Source organism: Scyliorhinus torazame, chromosome 1, assembly GCF_047496885.1.
Source record: "Scyliorhinus torazame isolate Kashiwa2021f chromosome 1, sScyTor2.1, whole genome shotgun sequence".
Taxonomy (NCBI): domain Eukaryota; kingdom Metazoa; phylum Chordata; class Chondrichthyes; order Carcharhiniformes; family Scyliorhinidae; genus Scyliorhinus; species Scyliorhinus torazame.
In genome coordinates this window covers 314,297,193-314,324,594 of record NC_092707.1, presented here as the reverse complement: position 1 = coordinate 314,324,594, position 27,402 = coordinate 314,297,193, and the positions used below count along the sequence as shown (strand labels likewise).

Below are 27,402 nucleotides of genomic sequence, written 5' to 3'. Positions count from 1 at the left end.
GGAGTCTGCACGTTCTCCCCGTTTGCATGTGTTTCCTCCGGGTGCTCTGGTTTCTTCCCACAAGTCCCGAAAGATGTACTTGTTAGGTGAATTGGACATTCTGAATTCTCCTTCAGTGTACCCGAATAGGCGCCGGAGTGTGGCAACTAGGGGCTTTTCACAGTAACTTTGTTGCAGTGTTAATGTAAGCTTAATTGTAACACTAATAAGGATTATTATTATTTTAAAAGGGTACAGATGTTCACATTATAGAGGCAAATTGCTGCAGGTAAAAACAGGAAATGATACAAAGTGATCTCATCAGTGCTGACAGCAATCCATTGGCACTTTTAAATGACAATTCTGGTTTCAGAAGAGCAACATTATACCAGCCTTCCAGCACCACCCTTCAACATCAACATTTCTACCTGGCACCATTCTACACCAGGAATCGAGTGAGCAGCAGCTTGCAAGTCTCATAGAAATATGAGTTATCTACCACTGTCAGAATTAAACTACATTTGCTGCTGTTTTAACATGCAAAAGAGTGTTTTGAGAAACTTCAATAAAGTAACCATGCTGTATAAATTTGATCCCAGATAATGAATCATTAGACTTTCAGAATCTTGGAGCATTTTCTAAAAGAAATAATAAAAAGGGAGCCAATATTTTCAAATATATTAAAAATATAATTCTGCAATTTTACACACTATTAGTGAAAACAAAAATAAGATTAATATGTAATGTGCATTTAAAAAGATTACGTGACTTTCATCTTTTTCTTACATTTTAAGGGCCAACGTACAGGAAATGGTCTTTCAGATTTGACAGTATTACATTACTACAGTAATCAGGAGCTTTCACAGCTAAGTAGCCAGAATGCTGACGTCAGGGAGCCTGAAACAAACAGTGCGGTTGCTTTTAACATATTAATGAAGGTATTTGTTTTGATATCTCTAATCCTGAAGAAACATAAACAAAAAATGGATCGAATACATTCCCAATATCCTTAAATGCAAAGCTCAGCAACGTTGTAATTAAAATATGTCCCAATCATTTACAAAATTGTACTTTAGCAATAATTGTAATGAATAACTAGACCCACCTCAATGTTAAATTATCTGAGCTTTGGACAGAATTGTAATTGTGCCTTTCATCATCCCATCTGCACCCGAGTCCACTTAAACTTACGCTTGGTTTTCAGAATACAAAGAACAAAGAAATGTACAGCACAGGAACAGGCCCTTCGGCCCTCCAAGCCCATGCCGACCATGCTGCCCGACTAAACTACAATCTTCTACACTTCCTGGGTCCGTATCCTTCTATTCCCATCCTATTCATATATTTGTCAAGATGCCCCTTAAATGTCCCTATCGTCCCTGCTTCCACTACCTCCTCCGGTAGCGAGTTCCAGGCACCCACTACCCTCTGCGTAAAAAACTTGCCTCGTACATCTACTCTAAACCTAGTAATTGACCCCTCTACCCTGGGGAAAAGCCTCTGACTATCCACTCTGTCTATGCCCCTCATAATTTTGTATACCTCTATCAGGTCTCCCCTCAACCTCCTTCGTTCCAGTGAGAACAAACCGAGTTTATTCAATCGCTCCTCATAGCTTATGCCCTCCATACCAGGCAACATTCTGGTAAATCTCTTCTGCACCCTCTCTAAAGCCTCCACATCCTTCTGGTAGTGTGGCGACCAGAATTGAACACTATACTCCAAGTGTGGCCTAACTAAGGTTCTATACAGCCAGTTCAATCCAATTCCAAGAGTCAAAGTGGAGTAAACATTTTTACAGTGCTAATGTTCTTCCCCCATGAGATATTTAACACCATAATTCCGTACTGATTAAATGTACTGAAATCTAATATTTTTCAAATCCAGTCACTTTTAAACTCAAAGGAAGATCTGCATCTGCTGTGTCAGTTCTGCCCTCCTTTATGTTCCCTACTTATAATTACAAGTGGAGATCAAGCTGCAGTTTGAGACCTGTAAAAATCTTTTTCTTCAATACCACTGGGATCTCTATGAGCCAAATTCTTCATATTGGCTGCTACTGACAGCAACCTATGCTTCAATATTAAAGTTTGTTGTGGAGACCATTACACTATGTGCATTAACAGATTTATCACCAGCATCTAGGTCCACATTAAGTCTACTTTAATGGCAGCACGGGGGCACAGTGGTTAACACTGCTGCCTCACAGCATCAGAGACCCAGGTTCAATTCCAGCCTTGGGTCACTGCAGAGTTTGTACATTCTCCCCGTGACTGTGTGGGTTTCCTCCAAGTGCTCCAGTTTCCTCCTACAGTCCAAATATTTGTGGGTTAAGTGGATTGGGCATGATAAGTTGCCCAATAGTATCCAGGAATGTGCAAGTTATGTTATGGGGTTACGGGAATTGGGCGGGGTGGATTTGTGAGTGTGCATGGATCGAGTGCTCATTCGAAGGGTTGGTAGAGACTCGATGGGCCAAATGACCTCCTTCTGCACTGTCGGGATTTTATTTAACTAACATGTAACCTGCCACTAGAAGCTAAAAATGCAACACACCACACAACATAATACAAACAACATTTAAATGTGGTTTGTAAATTCTGCAGGCCATAGCCCAATATTTGCAATATTATTTTCCACAGGCTGTTATTTTAGCATCTTGCTATGTTCAAAATGACTTCTGCATGGCTGAATAAATTTAATTATCCTTCAAAATAATTCCTTATGAAGTGCTTAGAGACATTATGTGAATGCTAGTCTCTATGTTGGCCTATATTCCAAACAGTAAACTGAATACAACATCAAAATCTCTTGTCCATTTAGTCATTTCACTGGTTCGACTTTATATTAATAGTGCAATTTAATTACATTCAAAAATTCTTAGATTTTTTTTCGCAATCAAGTTTAAAATCCTGGATCCCAGGAGATATTTTGTTGAATTTCCTTTTCTTCATAACAAATAATTTCATCACCAAGTTTGAAATCAATTTCTTTATCCAAGCTGATGCCACATTCCATCCCTGTCTTCACAACTGGAACATCGTCCTTGAGGTGTTTGAGAGACGTGATGAAACCTGAGGGGAAAATGGGAAAATTATAAACTTGGTTTAATTCTGTTGATAATAAACACTCAGATAGCATAAAACATTTGAAATTGTATGCAACATCTAACTTGTCAGCCCTTCTTTTCTTCAACTGATTTCGCCTTTCTTCCCCCCCCCCTCCCAAGCCCCCACTCTACTATGATCGCCACAGCTACACAACAATGCCTGCTTATCAGAGCAGTCAAACGACCTCCCAACCGTGCCAAGATGCTTCTGATGACAGGTTTCTATTTTTGTTAGTATTTTTGAGTTTCTTTCCATTTCATGAACCATTCCAGGGTCTTGATGAGTTGACCAATGCTCGCGCTTGTTGGGGTTACTGCAGGCACAGTGGGAAATAATTTTATACTGGGGAATTCTCGTAGATGGTGTATACATAAAATTGTGCAATATTTGTAGGGGTCCCTTGAAATACTCATGAAGGACAAAACACTGTAAACGGATTTCGATGGTAACAATCTTTTTTGAAATAGCTAACTATAGATTCTGTAGTGGCAGTTTAGTATGTTATAATACACAGAACTGTACAAGAAAACATGCCTTTCCACAAAATATGTCCATCACGGATGAGCTTAAACTTCATCTTTCTGTGCAGTTGACCCTTCTGGACTCTGCACCCTGCTACAGGAACTTTCCTTTTTCCTACTGTCACATGAAAGACTGCCAACACAGATGCCTCTCCTGAAAGCAAAACAATAGTATTATGAATGGTGAAAACTGCTTTTTGTTAAATAAATGTTGTAATTTGTCAAAAATTTGGCATGCATCACGTTTCATTGATAATATATACAAACAAATGAATTTAAAATGCGGCATCCGACAAAAAATGTCCAATCATTTTATGAGAGACAAAACATACCTGTAATATTTTCTTCAAGTACTAGTGCCAACTTGCCACTCAGTTCATCCTTGAGGTCATCAATTAGCTTGTAGATAACCCTATGCAATTTGATTTTTACTCGTTTCTTGGTAGCTAGCTGTTGTATTTCTTTGCTGGCATTTACATTAAAACCATATACCAGACCTAAAATTCCAAGAAGACTGTTATTTCTTTCTTAAAGTCACATTCCATGCAATTGCAGAGGTACACATAATAACTATCCCCTATCTGACCCAAGAATTCTTCCTCAATTGACAAAGGCAAGAGTAAATGGATCTTAACAATAAGTCTTTAACAATATGGGTACACAGTCTCTACAGCAGAGAGATTAAAAAATGATTTATGGGGGGGGGGGGGGGGGCATGTTGTGGGGTTGAGTTTATACTTCGCCAGGTTGGATGGGAAAGAAGCAGGAAATAAGAGTTAGACAAGGAAATAAAGATTTATTTTAGTTTTTCACCCAATGCAAATACAGGATAAAGCTATGTCCACACTGCCCCAACATTGAACTTTGACCCCAAAGCAAGTCCATAAATATTTGACGCTATTTCCCACACCCAGCATCCTTATAAGTTTTCTGTTATCAATATGTATGTAAACAGCATACACAATCTATGGAAAAAGTACATGAATTTAGAAGGAATAGATGGTGCCATACAAAACTACTGGAATTTTTAAAGAATGCAGCTAAATTAGTTGATGGTAACAAAATTGGCTTAGCATTAAAAGACAGAAGATGGTAATATGGTAGAAATGTTGTGGCAGAAGCCAGCGATTAGCAACATTACGTTTCAAATCCTTGTTGATGGTGTATGAATAATATGATGACAGCTGTTGGTAATGTAAAATTTGCTGATGACACCAAGCGTTATGGTCAGGGGACAATCACAAGAGCAAGGATAGCTTTCAAAAGGATCTGAACCAATTAAATGCACAGATTTAGGAAGTGCATTTGAATTTTAATTGTGAGTAGATAGATATTAGATACAAACACTTGTTGATAGGACAAGTGAAAGTTACATGTTTTATTCTTAAATGTTCTTGAAATATTTCAAGAATTAAATCGGATGTCATGTTATGGATATAAATGAATCCAGTATTGATTCCACTAAGGAGTATTTTTGGTATTGTGAACTTTCATGGACAAAATAAAAAAACTTATCCCACAGGATTCATCCTAGCATGACACAAGGATTACTGAGTCAAAAAAAATTCAGGAAGGTGCCTGCAATGGGGAATTAAACAATATGGCCAGGCAATCTCAGCCACTCCCAAGTTATATATATCATGCTCAGATGCAAAGTAAATCTTTCTTTACTCTGCTTCAAAAAAGATAAATTACCTACTTTTTAGGATTATCATCCTTCTTCAAATGATCTGAATTCTCTACACATCGTAAGAGTAGAAGCAAGCTTAATGGGTTCAGGGGAAACCACTCGATGCAGATATATGTTCACAAAACTATAGATAGGTGCCTCCCAATCCCATGTAAAACGTCTCCCAATCCCATGTAAAAAGCCCCAGGGAGAGGGACAATAATTACTCATAATCGAACTACAAATTCCCGAAAGATCTAAAGGAATGGCTGGTTGGGATCATGGTTTATAGAGGGTGCAGGGCATATAAATAAAGAGCTGTACAAGGAAAGTAAGCAGCTCTTCTTCAGTAATCATCTTCATACAATGAAGGAGTATTTTAGGAGTTAAATTTAATAAGGGGGCCTCTGCAGATGGGCTCTAACAAAAGCTGCCAGGACAGATCTCCATAAGACATTAAGGTGTGCAATATTCAAATTTAAATAGTAATGTTTAGCAAATTTGTGAGGATCAATTCCTGTGTCAGCTTTCGTGTACTATCAATCAGTACCTGGTTAAGAGGTGTACAATTTGCCACATACTTTTGATAGCACTGTTCAAACTCATCACCTAGATGGACAAGCACAGAAGACACCACTTCCAAGTCATATACCAACCAGACTTGGAACTATGTCACTGTTCCTTCATCATAGCTGCATCAAAATCATGGAACCTCCTCCCGAACAGCACTGGGAGTACCTTACCTACAAAGACTTTTCAAGAAGGCAGCTCACCACACCTTCTCAAAGGCAATTAAGAATGGGCAATAAATGCTGGCCTTGTTAGCAGAACTCAGATCCAAATAATGAACAATTTAAAAAAAGATGTCGAGATACAACTGCATATTACGTGAAAGCAGTGCAGAATGCACTCAGCTGTCCATTCATACATTGTAGTAGCTTGTCTTAGGTCTTTGCACCAAAGAAAACAAATAGCAGTCAAGAATTCCTAAATTGTTTTGTGCAAAAGATATAGAACTGTTGAATATGAACATCTATATTCCAAGCATAAGCCTTGCTCCATTTACATATAAGCTAACAGAACAATTATTGAGAAATGGGAGAAGCGTTATCTTTAGACAGTGTGAATGGATTTGCTTAGAGAATAGAATGCTTTGGGCAATGCACCCACTGGATTGCCCCCTGAAATCAAAGTTGATGTGGATCCAATCCATCCAGACCAGCCTGCCACACAGCCATAAGGCATTTCAGGCCTGCTAAATTGGTGACATCAACCCCTCATTAAATTCCATCCTCGGGAACTGTAGGCCAATCAGGCAGCTCCATTAGTCCCAGCAAGAGGAAGGCCCTTGGATCTCATGCAAGCTAAGTCTGCCATCTTTGTGAGGGGGGAAGAGAGAGAGAGAGAGAGAGAGAGAGAGAGAGAGAACTGGACAGTTTAGGGAGGAGAGTGGGGGGTTGGGGTGGTGCTTTTTTATCGAACAGGTGAGTAGGAAGAAAGGAGGGGTACTATCTTTAGGGATGCTGATCCCTTGCCAATGTGCAAAGTGGCAACCCCCGAGGATAGCATCTCCTTTCTTCCTTTCCTTCTCCCCTCCCTCCCACCCCTGCCCGACTGTCCATGCCAACTGTGTTGCGGCATGTATTATATACACATGTGCAGTGTATTATTGGGATCATTGGCTTGTAACAAGTTCAATTGGCCCTTGAAGATTTATTTAAATATGGCAGGTAGATACCGATTTCAGGACTCACCCACCCTGGAATTATGGCGAGTTCTTGGATGCCCGGGCAGGTGCTGGGATGGGAACATGCCCTATTTTAGTAAACAAGCAAGGGCATGTAAAATACAGCCCCTGTGTGTAGCACTGAATCAGTCTTTGACAGCATATTTCCCTGAAATCTGACTGCTTTATGAGAAAGCCTGCTGTAGTTGAATTCTGTTTAGTAACTAGGTGGCAGTTAAATTAGTAACATTCCTCCATTGCATTAATGTTTATTTTACCTTCAGGGCGCCGAGGACGCAGGTTCGATCCTGGCCCCGGGTCCCTGTCCGAGTGGAGTTTGCACATTCTCCCCATGTCTGTGTGGGTCTCATCCCCACAACCCAAAGAAGTGTAGGGTAGGTGGATTGGTCACGTTAATGAAATGAAATGAAAATCGCTTGTCACAAGTAGGCTTCAATTAAGTTACTGTGAAAAGCCCCTAGTCGCCGCATTCCGGCACCTGTTCGGGGAGGCTGGTACGGGAATCGAACCGTGCTGCTGGCCTGCTTTAAAAGCCAGCGATTTAGCAGAGTGTGCTAAACCAGCCCATGCCCCTTAATTGGGAAAAAAAATGAAATGGGTACTTTACATTTTTTTTAATGTTTATTTTACCAGCTATCGTGCTACACCATTCTAGGTGAGATTATGAACTTAGTGTAGAATTAAATGAGTTTTATGTTGTTTGCCTACAACAATTAGGAAGTCGATTATGAGAATATAGGGAAATATAAAAGACTATTCAGCCCTCTAATATTCTAATTCCCCCAGCCTAATTTTCAATTGCAACCAGAACTCCAACAATGTCTTGGATTCGAGCATCCTACCTGATCAGTCTTACCAAGCGTGAATCACCTTTTGAATAATTATGTTTTTGAAATTTTTTTTTTTTTTTTTAAATGTTACTCATTTAAAGTTGCATTGTAATTCTATCTGAATAACCTCAACAGTTATATTGAGTTAATTTTATTTATGTAATTTCACATTTTATAGAACTCCGTGAAGGTAACAGTTTTCTTTTTCTTTCTCAATACTGTAAAGCATTAAGCTTATTTAATCTTTTATCAATATTCACTCTACCAACCCAGGCTGGAATTGAACTAAAGATCGATTCATAGAGGATAGAGCAATAATCACGGCATCACTTCATTCCTCCATCCACATATCTGGTCATCTACAGTTAGGACATCACCAGAACTAAGAACAAACAAAGAACAAAGAAAAGTACAGCACAGAAACAGGCCCTTCAGCCCTCCAAGCCCGTGCCGACCATGCTGCCCGTCTAAATTAAAATCTTCTGCACTTCCTGGGTCCGTATCCCTCTATTCCCATCCTATTCATGTATTTGTCAAGATGCCCCTTAAATGTCACTATCGTCCCTGCTTCCACCACCTCCTCCGGCAGCGAGTTCCAGGCACCCACTACCCTCTGTGTAAAAAACTTGCCTCGTACATCTCCTCTAAACCTTGCCCCTCGCATCTTAAACCTATGCCCCCTAGTAATTGACCCCTCTACCCTGGGGAAAAGCCTCTGACTATCCACTCTGTCTATGCCCCTCATAATTTTGTAGACCTCTATCAGGTCGCCCCTCAACCTCCGTCGTTCCAGTGAGAACAAACCGAGTTTATTCAACCGCTGATCATAGCTAATGCCCTCCATACCAGGCAACATTCTGGTAAATCTTTTCTGCACCCTCTCTAAAGCCTCCACATCCTTCTGGTAGTGTGGCGACCAGAATTGAACACTATACTCCAAGTGTGGCCTAACTAAGGTTCGATACAGCTGCAACATGACTTGCCAATTCTTATACTCAATGCCCCTGCCAATGAAGGCAAGCATGCCGTATGCCTTCTTGACTACCTTCTCCACCTGTGTTGCCCCTTTCAATGACCTATGGACCTGTACACCTAGATCTCTCTAACTTTCAATACTCTTGAGGGTTCTACCATTCACTATATATTCCCTACCTGCATTAGACCTTCCAAAATGCATTACCTCACATTTGTCCGGATTAAATTCCATCTGCCATCTCTCCGCCCAAGTCTCCAAACGATCTAAATCCTGCTGTATCGTCTGACAGTCCTCATCGCTATCCGCAATTCCACCAACCTTTGTGTCGTCTGCAAACTTACTAATCAGACCAGTTACATTTTCCTCCAAATCATTTATATTTACTACGAACAGCAAAGGTCACAGCACTGATCCCTGCGGAACACCACTAGTCACAGCCCTCCAATTAGAAAAGCACCCTTCCATTGCTACTCTCTGCCTTCTATGACCTAGCCAGTTCTGTATCCACCTTGCCAGCTCACCCCTGATCCCGTGTGACTTCACCTTTTGTACCAGTCTACCATGAGGGACCTTGTCAAAGGCCTTATTGAAGTCCATATAGACAACATCCACTGCCCTACCTGCATCAATCATCTTTGTGACCTCATCGAAAAACTCTATCAAGTTAGTGAGACACGACCTCCCCTTCACAAAACCATGCTGCCTCTCATTAATACATCCATTTGCTTCCAAATGGGAGTAGATCCTGTCTCGAAGAATTCTCTCCAGTAATTTCCCTACCACTGGCCTGTAGTTCCCTGGATCATCCTTGCTACCCTTCTTCTTAAACAAACGAACAACATTGGCTATTCTCCAGTCCTCCGGGACATCACCTGAAGACAGTGAGGATCCAAAGATTTCTGTCAAGGCCTCAGCAATGTCCTCTCTAGCCTCCTTCAGTATTCTGGGGTAGATCCCATCCAACTTTGGGGACTTATCTACCTTAATATTTTTCAAGACGCTCAACACCTCGTCTTTTTGGATCTTAATGTGACCCAGGCTATCTACACACCCTCTCCAGACTCAACATCCACCAATTCCTTCTCTTTGGTGAATACTGATGCAAAGTATTCATTTAGTACCTCACCCATTTCCTCTGGCTCCCCACATAGATTCCCTTGCCTATCCTTCAGTGGGCCAACCCTTTCCCTGGCTACCCTCTTGGTTTTTATGGGTGTGTAAAAAGCCTTGTGATTTTCCTTAACCCTATTTGCCAATGACGTTTCGTGGCCTCTTCTAGCCCTGCTGACTCCTTGCTTCAGTTCCTTCCTACTTTCCTTATATTCCATACAGGCTTCGTCTGTTCCCAGCCTCCGAGTACTGATACATGCCTCCTTTTTTGTTTTTGACGAGATCTACAATATCTCTCGTTATCCAAGGTTCCCGAAATTTGCCATATTTATCCTTCTTCCGCACAGGAACATGCCGGTCCTGAATTCCTTTCAACTGACATTTGAAAGCCTCCCACATGTCCGATGTTGATTTACCCTCAAACATCCTCCCCCAATCTAGGTTCTTCAGTTCCCGCCTAATATTGTTATAATTAGCCTTCCCCCAATTTAGCACATTCACCCTAGGACCACTCTTATCCTTGGCCACCAGCACTTTAAAACTTACTGAATTGTGGTCACTGTTTCCGAAATGCTCCCCTACTGAAACTTCTACCACCTGGCCAGGCTCATTCCCCAATACAAGGTCCAGTACAGCCCCTTCCCTAGTTGGACAGTCTACATATTGTTTTAAGAAGCCCTCCTGGATGCTCCTTACAAACTCTGCCCTGTCCAGGCCCCTAGCACTAAGTGAGTCCCAGTCAATATTTGGGAAGTTGAAGTCTCCCATCACAACAACCATGTTGTTTTTACTCGTTTCCAAAATCTGTCTACCTATCTGCTCCTCTATCTCCCGCTGGCTGTTGGGAGGCCTGTAGTAAACCCCCAACATTGTGACTGCACCCTTCTTATTCCTGATCTCTACCCATATAGCCTCACTGCCCTCTGAGGTGTCCTCCCGTAGTACAGATGTGATATTCTCCCTAACCAGTAGTGCAACTCCGCCACCCCTTTTACATCCCCCTCTATCCCACCTGAAACATTTAAATCCTGGAACATTTAGCTGCCAATCCTGTCCTTCCCTCAACCAGGTATCTGTAATGGCAACAACATCATAGTTCCAAGTACTAATCCAAGCTCTAAGTTCATCTGCCTTACCCGTAATACTTCTTGCATTAAAACATATGCACTTCAGGCCACCAGACCCGCTGTGCTCAGCAACTTCTACCTGTCTGCTCTGCCTCAGAGCCATACTAGCCCTATTCCCTAGTTCTCCCTCAATGCTTTCACCTTCTGACCTATTGCTCCGGTACCCACCCCCCTGCCATCACTACATCTTGTGTATATCTAATTTTAAAAGAATTGCATGCTCAAGACCTGGCTGAGTGCGATCTGTCTTTTGCTTTCCCACTAGGTGCCAGGTGCTAAATCAGAGAATCACCAATTTCTTCCACCTCCTATGGGTTATAAGGCAAAAGCTGGGAAGAAAAAATCCAGCATAAAATCCCAGCTACCATGTGATTACAGGAGCAGAAATAGCAGATAAAAAATATATAAATTTATTCATTAAAAGCAAAATTGAAACCTCACCTGAAAAAATCTCTGCTGAGGCAATATCATTTTCACTGATTTCGCCAACACCAAAGTGAATCACTTTGAGTTTGCACTGTTCATCAGCATCATAACCATCTAGAATATTTAGAATTGTTTCTACTGAGCCATCAACATCACCTAAGGGAAACAAAATACACTCTTAAAATATTTGATCACCATTTCAGTTTATGTTTCTAAACTTGCATTATAACCAAGACAGTACAACATGCGAACACTGGATAAAGCAACAAGGAAACAAAAATATTTCCCATCTCCAGAACAAAAGTGCAAGCAATAGGCCCAATAATTGGTCACAGGTACATCTGACATGAGATGGATTGAGAATGTGTGATAGCGAGACTTCCGGTTGCGGCTATGTCTAGGTAGGCCGCACGTTCGGCAGCTCCCGCCGGGAACGATATTTGGGCTCTTCAGAGGGGCCCCAACGGCAATTGTTCGACGGTTCCCAGAGTGGGAAGGTGACAGCAAGGTTCCCCCGACATTATATGGATTGGAACAGGAGTGGAGCTGTCAAAAGAGTGATCCTGGTGCAGCGGAAAGTGCGAGGGAGGAAAAGCAAGATGGCGGCGGGCGGAGACCAAGCAGCGTGGGCACAGTGGTCGCAGGAGCAGCAGGAATTCCTTAAACACTGCTTTGCGGAGCTGAGAACAGAAATGCTTGCGCTAATGAAGGTGGCGATTGAGAAGCTTGTGGAGACCCAGAAGGCCCAAGGGGCGACGATCCAGGAGGTGCGGCAAAAAGCCTCGGAGAACGAGGACGAGATCTTGGGCCTGGCGGTGAAGGTGGAGGCACACGAGGCGCTGCACAAGAGTGGCAGGAAAAATTCGAGGACCTGGAGAATAGGTCGAGGAGGAAGAATCTTCGGATTCTGGGTCTCCCTGAAGGAGTGGAGGGGCCCCAAGCCGGGGCATATATGAGCACGATGCTCAATTTGCTGATGGACGCGGGAGCTTTCCCGAGGCCCATGGAGCTGGATGGGGCTCATCGGGTCCTGGCAAGGAGACCCAAAGCCAACGAGCCGCCAAGGGCTGTAGTGGTGAGGTTCCACCGCTTTAAGGACAGAGTGTGTGTCCTGAGATGGGCCAAAAAAGAACGGAGCAGCAGGTGGGAGAACACGGAGATCCGTATTTACCAGGACTGGAGTGCGGAGGTGGCTAAGAAGAGAGCTGGTTTTAACCGGGCTAAGGCGGTGCTCCATCGGAAGGGGGTGAAGTTTGGGATGCAGCAGCCAGCTCGATTGTGGGTCACGTTCCAAGATCGGCACCACTATTTTGAAACGGCTGATGAGGCATGGAACTTTATCCAGGCTGAAAAGTTGGACTCAAACTGAGGGTTTGTCGTGGGGGGATGTTTACTGTGTTTACTGCGTTTGGGAAATGTTCTTTTTGTTTTGGTGCTGGGTGGGGGTGGGTGAGTGGATTTGATGTGGGGGCTGTGGGAGAGTGTGGGCGTGGGCGTTGGTGTTGGAGGGGCAGGGCCCCGCGGAGGAAGAGGGGGGGTGGAGGCCCGGGGTTGGGGAGTTTGGGTAAGGCTGCAAAAAGGAGCTGCACCAGAGGGGGCGGGGCCGGCTCAGACGGAAAGCACAGGCTTTTTCCCGCGCTAGGGAAGGATGGGGGCGGGGCCAGGGAGGAAGGCCAGTGCTGGAGAGGAGCGCACACTGACTGCCAAGGGATGGGGGGATTCTCACACTGGGGGGTCGATGGAATGGCAGGAGAGGCCGGGGTCAGCAGACTTACGGGAGTGTCATGGGGGGAGCAAAATGGCTAGATGAGGATCTAGCGGGGGGGAGGGGTGGAGGAGGGGAGGGAGGGGGGGGAACTGGGTTGCTGTTGCATTGGTCAAAGGGGAGCTGGAGGTAGCGGGGGTACGCCGCCTGGGGGACTGGAGAGTGCGGGAGGCGCGGGCACGTATATGCCCCGAATTGGGATGATGCCGGATTTATGAAACGCATGCTTTGGGGGGGGGGGGGCTAATCCCGAAAGTGGAGGGAACGGAATATTCGGCCATAGCCATCTCGGACCACGCCCCGCATTGGGTGGAGCTGAAGTTGGGGGAGGAGAGGGACCAGCGCCCGCTGTGGCGCCTTGATGCGAGACTGTTGGCGGATGAGGGGGTGTGCGGGTGGGTGCATTGAAAGATACTTGGAGGCCAATGACAACGGGGAGGTGCAGGTGGGGGTAGTTTGGGAGGCGTTGAAGGCGGTGGTCAGGGGAGAGCTAATCTCCATTATGGACCACAGGGAGAAGAGAGAGAGGAGGGAGAGGGAGAGGTTGGTGGGGGAGATTTTAAGGGTGGACAGGAGGTATGCAGAGGCCCCCGAGGAGGTGCTACTCAGGGAGCGACGGAACCTCCAGACGGAATTCGACCTGATGACCACGGGGAAAGCAGTGGCACAGTGGAGGAAAGCGCAAGGGACGGTTTAGGAGTATGGGGTGAAGGCGAGTCGGATGCTGGCACATCAGCTTTGCAAGAGGGAGGCAGCGAGGGAGATTGGTGGAGTTAGGGATAATGGGGGGAATACGGTGCGGAGCGCGGTGAGAATAAACGAGGTATTTAGGGACTTCTATGGGGATCTGTACAGGTCTGAGCCCCCAGCGGGGGAGGAGACCTAGTCCAGGATTCTCTAAAGGTAAACCTGCAGGTTGAGTCCGTAATTAAGAAAGCAAATGCAATGTTGTCATTTATCTCAAGAGGCTTGGAATATAAAAGCAGGGATGTACTTCTGAAGCTTTATAAAGCATTAGTTAGGCCCCATTTAGAATACTGTGAGCAATTTTGGGCCCCACACCTCAGGAAAGACATACTGGCACTGGAGCGGGTCCAGTGGAGATTCACACGGATGATCCCAGGAATGGTAGGCCTAACATACGATGAACGTCTGAGGATCCTGGGATTATATTCATTGGAGTTTAGGAGGTTGAGGGGAGATCTAATAGAAACTTACAAGATAATGAATGGCTTAGATAGGGTGGACGTAGGGAAGTTGTTTCCATTAGCAGGGGAGACTCGGACCCGGGGGCACAGCCTTAGAATAAAAGGGAGTCACTTTAGAACAGAGATGAAGAGAAATTTCTTCAGCCAGAGAGTGGTGGGTCTGTGGAATTCAGAGGGCGGTGGAGGCCGGGACGTTGAGTGTCTTTAAGACAGAAGTTGATAAATTCTTGATTTCTCGAGGAATTAAGGGCTATGGAGAGAGAGCGGGTAAATGGAGTTGAAATCAGCCATGATTGAATGGTGGAGTGGACTCGATGGGCCGAATGGCCTTACTTCCGCTCCTATGTCTTATGGAGACAGGGATGCCCCTTATCCCCCTTGTTGTTTGCACTGGCAATTGAGTCGCTGGCAATGGCACAGAGGGAGTCCAGGAAATGGAGGGGATTACCGCTGAAGAGGGCGGAAAGGAGCTTTCGGTACCTGGGGATCCAAGTAGCTAGGAGTTGGGGGGCCCTGGACAAGCTTAATTTGACGCGGTTGGTGGAGCAGGTGGAGGAGGATTTTAAAAGGTGGGATATGCTGCCACTCTCACTGGCGGGTAGGGTGCAGTCGCTAAAAATGACGGTCCTTCCGAGGTTTCTCTTTGTGTTCCAGTGCCTTCCCATTTTGATCCCCAAGGCTTTTTTCAAATGGGTAAGCAGGAGCATCATGGGATTTGTGTGGGCGAATAAGACCCCGAGGGTGAAGAGGGTGTTTTTGGAGCGTAGCAGGGACAGGGGGGGCTGGCGCTGCCGAATTTGGGTGGCTATTATTGGGCAGCAAATGTGGCGATGATCTGTAAGTGGGTAATGGAGGGAGAGGGGGCAGCGTGAAAGAGGTTAGAGATGGCGTCCTGTGTGGGCACAAGCCTGAGGGCACTGGTGACGGCACCGCTGCCGCTCTCGCCGACAAGTTACACCACGAGTCCGGTGGTGGCGGCGACGCTGAAGATCTGGGGGCAGTGGAGGCGACACAGGGGCAAGATGGGGGCCTCGGTCTGGTCCCCGATTCGGGAGAACCATCGGTTCATCCCGGGAAGGATGGATGGGGGGGTTTCGGAGCTGGCATTGGGCAAGAATGGGGGACTTGTTCATTGATGGGACGTTTGCGAGCCTAGGTGCGCTGGAGAAGTTTGGGCTACCCCCGGGAATCGCTTTCAGGTACATGCAAGTGAGGGCGTTTGTGAGGTGACAGGTGAGGGAATTCCCGCTGCTTCCAGCACATGGGATTCAGGACAGGGTGATTTTGGGTGTATGGGTTGGAGAAGGCAAGGTATCGGCGATTTATCAGGAGCTGCAGGAAGAGGAGGAGGCCTCGGTGGAGGAGTTAAAGGGCAAGTGGGAGGAGGAGCTTGGGGAGGAGGTAGATGAGGGTCTGTGGGCTAATGCCCTGAGTAGGGTTAATTCTTCCTCCTCTTGCGCCAGGCTCAGCTTAATACAATTCAAGGTTGTTCACAGAGCGCATATGACAGGGGGGAGGTTGAGTAGGTTCTTTGGAGTGGAGGACAGATGATGTGGGAGGTGCTCGGGGAGCCCGGCAAATCACGTCCATATGTTCTGGTCGTGCCCGGCACTGGATGGGTTTTGGCGGTATTTTGCGAGGACTATGTCCAAGGTGGTGAACGCCCGGTCAAGCCGAGCTAGGGATTAGCATTATTTGGGGTATCGGACGAGCCGGGCGTGCAGGAGCCAAAAGAGGCCGGTATTCTGGCCTTTGCGATCCTGGTAGCCCGGCGGAGGATTTTGCTACTATGGAATAATGCGAAGCCCCCTAGTGTGGAAGCTTGGATCAATGACATGGCAGGATTCATCAAGCTGGAGAGGATAAAGTTTGCCTTGCGAGGGTCTGTGCAAGGGTTCCTCAGGCGGTGGCAACCGTTCCTAGACTATCTCGCGGAGCGTTAGGAAGAGGTCAGCAGCAGCAGCCCAGGGGCGCGGGGGCGGGGGTCTCTTGGGGTGGCGTTTGGGTTAAGGTGGTTTTTTTTCCCCTATTTGTGCTTTTTACTGTTATATGGGTGGTTACTGTATATGGGGGAAATTCAATGTATAATTTCTACTTGTTGTGTTCTTGTTGCTTTCTTTTTGTTGGGGGGGGGGGGGGGGTTTGTTGAAAATTTGTTGAAAACTTGAATAAATATATTTTTTTTTAAAAAAGAGAATGTGTGATAGCAGCCTAGTAACCCAGTAGAAAACCCAGCCGCTCTTTGAGCCTTCAATAAGGAAATGTGTCAGCAATACACAATTTAAAGCAATCAAGAATCCAGCATGATTATACCGCCCCAGTGAAGCGCATCATTATCATTACGTTTATCCAACGTGAATAGGTTATATAGATGAGGAAGGCTGCAGGTGAAAACCCCATCTAACTGGGATTATGGTAAGGCTGCAATAACTGGCCTTGGATTCAGGAGATAAAAATATTGAGGGCCTTCAGGGTCACGACTTCAAGAAGCATATGCAGGTGTTGGTAAGGACATGGTTAGAATCGATTGCAATACCAACAGCACTCGAATAGTCTGCCAATATTCACTATCAAGGATCATCCACACATGACACTTGGACAAGGTATCAAAGGATGTTCATACTTTAATGAGAAGTCAATGCCTTCAAGATCACATGCAGCTCCACTATTGATAGCATTAGCCCCAGGTCTGCAGTGCAAAATGGAATACAGGACTTTATATGGGTGTAATCCTCAGATTATGTTTGGGGTGTGTGTGTGTGGGGGGGGGGGGGGGGGGGGAGAGAGAGAGAGAGAGAGAGAGAGAGAGAGAGAGAGAGAGAGAGTGGCATAGCACAGGCCAACATATTAGCACATATCCATTTACCTTTTACTATTATTGGAAGTGAAAGCTCATCCATCTCAGTACTTTCTTTAGGCCTTGCTGCCATTAGATGTTTATTGGCCTTGTACATAGCTGATTTTCTCTGTCTCCAGTTCAAGCTACTATAGCTCTCCCGCTCCTTTTTGTACAACTCATGGTGTTCCTTCTGTTTTGCTTCAATCACCTCAAGGTCTTGTTTATTTTTTTCTTGGGTCTCAACATACTTCCTCCAATCTAAAACCTCTCTGGCCATTTGCTGCACAACCAAGACAGGCAATTAGAAAAGCCAAATAATCGCATTTTAGACAATTACAGGTGAACAATAAACGTATTCTGAGAAGTCTTAATCTATCATAAAGGTAGACATATTACAAGAACCAAGATCCATCCGTCTCAACTATTTTGACTTGCTGGACAAAAATATACCAATAGATGCTCCCTCAGAGCTATTGCAAATATATCCACAGTGATCGAATTAACTGCAGGGATCTAGCCTACTGCATTAAAACCCTCTTGTTTATATATTTCATATGAACATGTCCTTGTGTAATAGCTCAAAGGATATATACATAATTCATTTTGAATCAAAGAGCTGTGAGAGACCTGATAATTTGATACAGCCACTAACATCAGATTATAACTTGTAATAGTAACCATCATTTACAACCCAACATAAGAATTCCATACCTCTGATTCCACTTCCAGAATATCATCTCCAGCAGATGGAAGTTCCTTCCAACCAACTATCTCCACTGGGGTACTTGGTCCAGCAGTTTTCATTGGCTTATTATTCTCATCAAACATTAACCGCACCTTAGCCCAGCTGTGCCCTGCCACCAGGACACAACCTTTTGTTAATGTTCCATGTTGGATAATAGCTGTGGTGACTGGTCTATTAAGAAAAACGGTATTTACTTCTATTTAACAAACTTCCAGTAATAGATAGGAAACAAATATTTTCATTTATGAAGGACTTTTTCTGACCTCAGGTCATTCCCAAAGCACTTCACAGCCAGTTAAGTATTTTTGAAGTATAGTCACTTTCGTAATGCAGGAAATGTTGCAGCCAATTTGTCCCACAGCTAGGTCCCACAGACAGCAATATGATAACGACGACATCATTAATTTTTAGTCATGTTAGTTGAGGCGTAGATATTGGCTTGGAGAGAAGAGAAGAACCCTTTGCCTTCCTCGAAATTGTGCCATGAGATCTTTTACGTCGACTTGAGATAACAGACATTTATCTGAAAGGTGGCACTTCCAACAGTGCAGCCCTGCTTCGATACTACACTGAGGTGTTAGCCTTGATTTGTTTGCTCAAGTCACTGGAGTGGGGCTTGAATGCACAACCGTCTGACTCAGAGGTCACAATGCAACCACTAAGTCATGGCTGACAATATATTGGTGGTTATCTTTTGAAAGATGATTGGATCATCAAAAAATTATCAAGTTCTCCAGTACATTATTTGGTGTCTGATTAGCCCAATGTTCATAGGTTATCCCTTACTATGTACGATAATGTGCTGTCACAGACATTGAGATGTTGCCATTTTTCAGATTGCTGCTCAACCTGTGCAGAGGTTCGTTCACAAAGAGAACCTCAAGACAAGTAATGCTGCACTGATGCCAAGGACAACACAGAAATTGTTAAACCAAATCATGGTTCATCTTTGAGACTTATCCATTGTCATGTCCTCCCGGTCTGCTATGAGGACATTATATGCCTTCAGTCTGTTTTACCAAAGCATTTTGTGCAGCTTTTGTCCGCCAAATAATATTGATAATTTTTCGCTCAAAATGTCTGTTTACGACATTTACGCTTTGTCATTCAAAAGATCACCTTAAAAGCACTTTTAACTGAATTTGTAGCTTGGTTTTCAAGAACATTTAAGACACAACTCACCCCAATATGTCAGATGATCTTTATCATATGGCAACTCCAGGAAATTTCCAACGGTCTAAATTTCATCAAATCTCTTCAACATAAGTTAGCTGACCTGATCAAGCGTAAGCGTTTTAAAAATAAATTCTTTTTTTTTCCAATTAAGGGTAATTTAGCATGGCCAATTCACCTAACCTGCACATCTTTGGGTTGTGGGGGTGAGACTCACGTAAACACAGAGAGAATGTGCAAACTCCACACGGACAGTGACCCGGGGCCGGGATCGAACCTGGGACCTCTGCGCTGTAAGGCAGCAGTGTTAACCACTGCGCCACGGCGCTGCCCCCCTGATCAATGGTGAGCTCCATGTTTCCTCTTGTCTGTTTTATATTGCAAATTTCTCCTCATCTCCTGGAAATCCTTGCTGTTACATTTCCATGGATATCAGTTATGTTTCAAAACCTAACTCAAATAACCATTATCTGGTATGTGTGAGCTTTCAGAGTGATGGCAGTGTAATTGACACAGAGGAGTTGACACAAAGAGATATCTCAGCCAAGTTAATTTCTATTCCCATTTGACATCTAAGGCCTGGATTATATTGAATAGCAGGATTTTGCCTGATCTTCCCTTCCCTGTACCACAGGAAAAGTGATTTTGTGAGGTAAAGTTTTCAGGATTTTGACTGGTCCAATGTACGCCATTATTCTGATTATATGAAACACGTTTGACTCAAATGCTGTAAAGCACCCTACAGTTGCAAAGTCCATTCATTTCCATAACTCAGCAACTGTTCAATCCAATATCTAACTTTAAGATTAGTGGGGGAAAATGCTTTCTAGTTAAAACTGACTGCGCTCTTTTTTGAGAAGGCAGATTTTTTGAGAAGGCAGGTTCCGACCTTTCCGCTCCTGTCACCACGGGGGATACGGGACCGGGTAGTTTCCAGAACGGGGGTGGGAGAGGGGAAGGTATCGGATATCTACAAAGAGCTTATGGAGTCGGAAGAAACGGGTAGTTTCCAGAACGGGGGTGGGAGAGAGGAAGGTATCGGATATCTACAAAGAGCTTATGGAGTCGGAAGAAACTTAGATAGAGGAGCTAAAGGGCAAGTGGGAAGATGAGATCGGGGGAGATAGAGGCTGGTTTGTGGGCAGATGCCTTAGGCAGAGTTAACACATTCTCATCATGTGCCAGGCTCAGCCTGATACAATTTAAGGTAGTCCACTGGGCATACATGACGGTGGCCCGGATGAGCAAGTTTTTGGGGATAGAGGACAGATGTGCAAGGTGCGCAGAGGGCCAGCAAATCATGTCCACATGTTTTGGGCATGCCCAAAGCTTAGAGGATTTTGGCAAGGTTTCGCTGATGTCATGTCCACGGTACTTAAAACAAGGGTGGTGCCGAGTCCAGAGGTGGCGATCTTTGGAGTGTCGGAAGAGCCGGGAGTCCAGGGGCGAGAGAGGCTGACGCTTTGGCCTTTGCGTCCCTGGTAGCCCAGAAACAGATACTGTTAATGTGGAGGGAGTCGAAGCCCCCAAAATCAGAGACCTGGGTTAGCGACATAGCTGGGTTTCTCAGTCTTGAGAAAATAAAGTTCGCCCTAAGAGGGTCAATGTTAGGGTTCGTCCGGACGTGGCAGCCGTTAGTCGACTTTTTCGGGAAAAATTAAATGTCAGCAGAGGCAGAAATCTAGGGTGATTTAGGCTATTTTTCTTTGTTCGGGATGTGAGGAATGTGTCAGGGATGGAAATGTTTTATATACTATGTTTATGTTGTTGTTATTGTTATTATTATAAAAACTATAAATACCCCAATAAAATGTTTTTTTTTTTAAAACTTATTGGGCACAATATTACCAGTTGCAAAAGATGGCTTTTGTGGTAGGTGTGGGGGTGATTCAGTGGTACATGAGTTCAGCTGCGCAATGTGTTCCCATCTCCAGTTAATTTTGCTGGAGACAGGTGAACAACGAAAGCAGTTACCCAGACGACAGTGTTGGGTGCCAATCAATTGCCTACTAACTGGCCACTTGGAACCAGATTAAAGATGCTGCAGGAAAAGCCTGGCAGATCCCTGAAGGATGCTCCTGGCAGCAGGCAAGGCTTTGGAAAGCCACTTTGATTTATCCTCCCTGTCCCAGAGCCACTTCTCCTACAGAACCACAGAGGGTCTCCCTCCATTGTGATGGCCTGGCAGCTGTAAACCACAAATAATTAAAACATTTTCTGACATATTCAGAGAATGCTTTTACCTTGAAGTGCTTCTTTGTTGCCCTGCCTGTTGCAGCAGCACCCAGCTCACCTGGTGTGGCTGTCATCAAAACTTTTCTGTAGGACATCCCATTCACCCAGTCTGTTCTGCCAGTCACCCTTAATTAAATGATGCTCCCAGAGGCAATTTCCTAATTGACCACATCTGGTAACATCATGCAGACAGGAAATTAGGCATCACTAGCAGGTTTGGGATTCCAAAAAATTTCAAAGGTAAGAATCCGGCCACTATTACTCATACACTTTCCTGATTTGGGTGAATGACAGACAAGATTTTGGCTATTGCCAAAAGTAAAATTAATTTTCAATACCTACGCATACAAGTATTAAGTATTAAAATGTGCAATAATTAGAGGAGTTAGTAACTTAAAAAAATGAATGTCCCGGCTACAGCTTAGAAGGCAATCTATTCCAAGCTTCCATCAATTCAGAACAATTTTCTGAAAGATGAGAAACACAGCTCAAGGTAATTCTTCCTCCAGATTCTTTGCTATTGTTTAGGGAAATATATAGCATCCACTCAGCACCAACCTATGAGGTTGGGCACCTTAAAAACAGGAGGCTTTTGGGAATGAATTTACATCCCATCACAACATGCTGTCTGGCTTAGGTTTAAATTATTTTAGTAACTTAATGGTGAAACAATGGTTTGCTTGATCTGGCAATTCATTGCCAGTAAGTAAATGCAGTGTATTCAACAAAACAATTTATATACATTTCGATCTTGGATATAGTGCTGAAAAATTAAAGACTCCATTTTTTCTTTACTAATTTGTTACAAAATATTAATGCTACAATGTGGCCAATTTTTATTTATGAGTTTTTTTAGGAAGTACATTACCAATATACAAAGAGAGGAAATGTAACGTCATTAACTTACTCACCCTTTTCCTTTATCATTCCGACATTCAATTATGATACCCTCAACAGGTCCTGCACAATCTGCTCTCAACTCCAACACTTCCGATAGAGCAACGGTGGCCTCAGCTAAAGCCATCAAATTGTCTCCCTAAGAAATAGCTACATTATCTTACAACATATAGGTGCAGTTCCAAAGCAAATACAATTCCAGAAATCAAAAATTCTTCCATTTTAGCTTTCAACGGCCAGTACTTTATTTTTATAAGCCTATGAACGAATTCTGCCAGAATTGGAGATATGTATTCTTGTGTTTACGAAAATGGGTTATTTCATGACAATGGATGATACATTGTTTGAGGAACTGGCAATGAATGGAATTTTTCCTCTTACTCTAAACTGTTTCACTGGCTTTGTTAAGGATGACACAGCATGCTAGCGACTAAACAATAGAGCCAAGACACGTATTCTGCAGATGGAGAGTTCCTAATCACAATTGTGCTGTCTGGAAGGCGACTGAGCAGAGTTTAAGATGGAATGAGATGAGATTTTTTTTTAAATCAATCAAACCAGATGTTAATTCTTCCCAAACTGCTTTCATGTGGCCGCAAATTGCCGGTTCAACAGTGAGTAGTTCTCAGTAAAGACTTAATCATCAATCATTTTATTTTGTCTTTTTTAATTGTGTAACACTAAGGAACCCAACGCTTGGGAGTGGGGATGAAGATGGGCATTTTTGAACAAGTGAGGTGGTGTGATTAAATTACAACATTCAATGAATGAACAATGCCACTGAAAAGAATTACCTTAAGAGCTGAAACATTTATGGACTGCACATCACCACCATACTCCTCGCAAATCACATCGTAGGCTAACAATTCCTTCTTTACTTTTTCATGATTTGCTTCTGGCTTGTCACACTTATTTATTGCCAGAATTATCGGTACTGTAATGAGAACAGTTCAAATTGGATGGGAACAAATAAGATGATGCAGTATTCAAGAATATTTGAAAACCTACTGATAAAACATTTTCAATATTAGCTTTTTTTTAAAAATAAATATTTTATTGAAAATTTTTGGTCAACCAACACAGTACATTGTGCATCCTTTACACAATATTATAACAACACAAATAACAATGACCTATTTTATAAACAAAAAATGAATAAATAATAAATAACAAAAATGAAAACTAACCCTAATTGGCAACTGCCTTGTCACAAGTAACACTCTCCAAAAATATAATTTAACAGTCCAATATATAATTATCTGTCGCAACGACCTATACATATTATACAGTATATATTAACAACCCTGAGAGTCCTTCTGGTTCCCCCCCCCCCCCCCCCCCCCCCCCCCCCCCCCACACCCGATCCTGGGCTGCTGCCTTCTTTTTTCCATTCCATCTATCTTTCTGCGAGGTATTCGACGAACGGTTGCCACCGCCTGGTGAACCCTTGAGCCGACCCCCTTAGGACGAACTTAATCCGCTCTAGCTTTATAAACCCTGCCATGTCATTTATCCAGGTCTCCACCCCCGGGGGCCTGGCTTCTTTCCACATTAACAATATCCTGCGCCGGGCTACTAGGGACGCAAAGGCCAAAACATCGGCCTCTCTCGCCTCCTGCACTCCCGGCTCTTGTGCAACCCCAAATATAGCCAAGCCCCAGCTTGGTTCGACCCGGACCCCCACTACTTTTGAAAGCACCTTTGTCACCCCCATTCAAAACCCCTGTAGTGCCGGGCATGACCAAAACATATGGGTATGATTCGCTGGGCTTCTCGAGCACCTCGCACACCTATCCTCCACCCCAAAAAATTTACTGAGCCGTGCTCCAGTCATATGCGCCCTGTGTAATACCTTAAACTGAATCAGGCTTAGCCTGGCACACGAGGACGACGAGTTTACCCTGCTTAGGGCATCTGCCCACAGCCCCTCCTCGATCTCCTCCCCCAGCTCTTCTTCCCATTTCCCTTTTAGTTCATCTACCATAGTCTCCCCTTCGTCCCTCATTTCCCTATATATATCTGACACCTTACCATCCCCCACCCATGTCTTTGAGATCACTCTGTCCTGCACCTCTTGTGTCGGGAGCTGCGGGAATTCCCTCACCTGTTGCCTCGCAAAAGCCCTCAGTTGCATATACCTGAATGCATTCCCTTGGGGCAACCCATATTTCTCGGTCAGCACTCCCAGACTCGCGAACTTCCCATCCACAAACAGATCTTTCAGTTGCGTTATTCCTGCTCTTTGCCACATTCCATATCCCCCATCCATTCCCCCCGGGGCAAACCTATGGTTGTTTCTTATCGGGGACCCCCCCAAGGCTCCGGTCTTTCCCCTATGCCGTCTCCACTGTCCCCAAATCTTCAGTGTAGCCACCACCACCGGGCTTGTGGTGTAGTTCCTCGGTGAGAACGGCAATGGGGCTGTCACCATAGCCTGTAGGCTAGTCCCCCTACAGGACGCCCTCTCTAATCTCTTCCACGCCGCTCCCTCCTCCTCTCCCATCCACTTACTCACCATTGAAATATTAGCGGCCCAATAATACTCACTTAGGCTCGGTAGTGCCAGCCCCCCCCTATCCCTGCTACGCTGTAAGAATCCCTTCCTCACTCTCGGGGTCTTCCCGGCCCACACAAAACCCATGATGCTCTTTTCAATCCTTTTAAAAAAAGCCTTCGTGATCACCACCGGGAGGCACTGAAACACAAAGAGGAATCTCGGGAGGACCACCATCTTAACCGCCTGCATCCTCCCTGCCAGTGACAGGGATACCATATCCCATCTCTTAAAATCCTCCTCCATTTGTTCCACCAACCGCGTTAAATTTAACCTATGCAATGTGCCCCAATTCTTGGCTATCTGGATCCCCAGGTAACGAAAGTCCCCTGTTACCTTCCTCAACGGTAGGTCCTCTATTTCTCTACTCTGCTCCCCTGGATGCACCACAAACAACTCACTTTTCCCCATGTTCAATTTATACCCTGAAAAATCCCCAAACTCCCCAAGTATCCGCATTATTTCTGGCATCCCCTCCGCCGGGTCTGCCACGTATAGTAGCAAATCGTCCGCATACAAAGATACCCGGTGTTCTTCTCCTCCTCTCAGTACTCCCCTCCACTTCTTGGAACCCCTCAACGCTATCGCCAGGGGCTCAATCGCTAGTGCAAATAATAATGGGGACAGAGGGCATCCCTGCCTTGTCCCTCTATGGAGCCGAAAATATGCAGATCCCCGTCCATTCGTGACCACGCTCGCCATCGGGGCCCTATACAACAGCTGCACCCATCTAACATACCCCTCTCCAAAACCAAATCTCCTCAACACCTCCCACAAATAATCCCACTCCACTCTATCAAATGCTTTCTCGGCATCCATCGCCACTACTATCTCCGTTTCCCCCTCTGGTGGGGCCATCATCATTACCCCTAACAGCCTCCGTATATTCGTGTTCAGCTGTCTCCCCTTCACAAACCCAGTTTGGTCCTCGTGGACCACCCCCGGGACACATTCCTCTATTCTCATTGCCATGACCTTGGCCAGGATCTTGGCATCTACATTTAGGAGGGAAATAGGTCTATAGGACCCGCATTGTAGCGGGTCCTTTTCCTTCTTTAAGAGAAGCGATATCGTTGCTTCAGACATAGTCGGGGGCAGTTGTCCCCTTTCCTTTGCCTCATTAAAGGTCCTCGTCAATACCGGGGCGAGCAAGTCCACATATTTTCTATAGAATTCGACTGGGAATCCATCCGGTCCCGGGGCCTTTCCCGCCTGCATGCTCCTAATTCCTTTCACCACTTCTTCTACCTCGATCTGTGCTCCCAGTCCCACCCTTTCCTGCTCTTCCACCTTGGGAAATTCCAGCCGATCCAAGAAGCCCATCATTCTCTCCCTCTCATCCGGGGGTTGAGCTTCATATAATTTTTTAATAAAATGTCTTGAACACTCCATTCACTCTCTCCGCTCCCCGCTCCATCTCTCCTTCCTCATCCCTCACTCCCCCTATTTCCCTCGCTGCTCCCCTTTTCCTCAATTGGTGTGCCAGCAACCTGCTCGCCTTCTCCCCATATTTGTACTGTACACCCTGTGCCTTCCTCCATTGTGCCTCTGCAGTGCCCGTAGTCAGCAAGTCAAATTCTACATGTAGCCTTTGCCTTTCCCTGTCCAGTCCCTCCTCCGGTGCTTCCGCATATTGTCTGTCCACCCTCAAAAGCTCTTGCAGCAACCGCTCCCGTTCCTTACTCTCCTGCTTCCCTTTATGTGCCCTTATTGATATCAGCGCCCCTCTAACCACCGCCTTCAACGCCTCCCAGACCACTCCCACCTGGACCTCCCCATTATCATTTAGTTCCAAGTACTTTTCAATACACCCCCTCACCCTTAGACACACCCCCTCATCTGCCATTAGTCCCATGTCCATTCTCCAGGGTGGGCGCCCTCCTGTTTCCTCCCCTATCTCCAAGTCTACCCAGTGTGGAGCGTGATCCGAAATGGCTATAGCCGTATACTCCGTTCCCCTCACCTTCGGGATCAACGCCCTTCCCAGCACAAAAAAGTCTATTCGCGAGTAGACTTTATGGACATAGGAGAAAAACGAGAACTCCTTACTCCTAGGTCTGCTAAATCTCCACGGGTCTACACCTCCCATCTGCTCCATAAAATCTTTAAGTACCATGGCTGCTGCCGGCCTCCTTCCAGTCCTGGACTTCCACCTATCCAGCCCTGGTTCCAACACCGTATTAAAATCTCCCCCCATTATCAGCTTTCCCATCTCTAGGTCCGGAATGCGTCCTAGCATCCGCCTCATAAAATTGGCATCATCCCAGTTCGGGGCATATACGTTTACCAAAACCACCGTCTCCCCCTGTAGTTTGCCACTCACCATCACGTATCTGCCCCCGTTATCCGCCACTATAGTCTTTGCCTCGAACATTACCCGCTTCCCCACTAATATAGCCACCCCCCTGGTTTTCGCATCTAGCCCCGAATGGAACACCTGCCCCACCCATCCTTTGCGTAGCCTAACCTGGTCTATCAGTTTCAGGTGCGT

The 27,402-nt window shown here is 45.0% G+C and overlaps 1 protein-coding gene across 4 annotated transcripts in view; it reads right to left on the bottom strand.

Annotated features, from left to right (window-relative positions):
- Window positions 1–647: 647 nt before the first annotated feature.
- The window catches only part of mtif2 (mitochondrial translational initiation factor 2), a 73,780-nt gene continuing 47,025 nt past the window's right edge, over window positions 648–27,402 (bottom strand). For all 4 annotated transcript variants that reach the window (XM_072507849.1, XM_072507848.1, XM_072507850.1 and 1 more), the window contains 8 exons: window positions 23,152–23,291; window positions 22,372–22,496; window positions 18,019–18,223; window positions 17,335–17,587; window positions 11,511–11,651; window positions 3,943–4,107; window positions 3,624–3,764; window positions 648–3,053 (listed from right to left, as the gene is read on the bottom strand). In XM_072507849.1, the coding sequence (XP_072363950.1) occupies window positions 2,884–3,053; window positions 3,624–3,764; window positions 3,943–4,107; window positions 11,511–11,651; window positions 17,335–17,587; window positions 18,019–18,223; window positions 22,372–22,496; window positions 23,152–23,291 (1,340 nt within the window). In that variant the 3' untranslated portion in view covers window positions 648–2,883. The remainder of the gene's footprint in view (window positions 3,054–3,623; window positions 3,765–3,942; window positions 4,108–11,510; window positions 11,652–17,334; window positions 17,588–18,018; window positions 18,224–22,371; window positions 22,497–23,151; window positions 23,292–27,402) is intronic.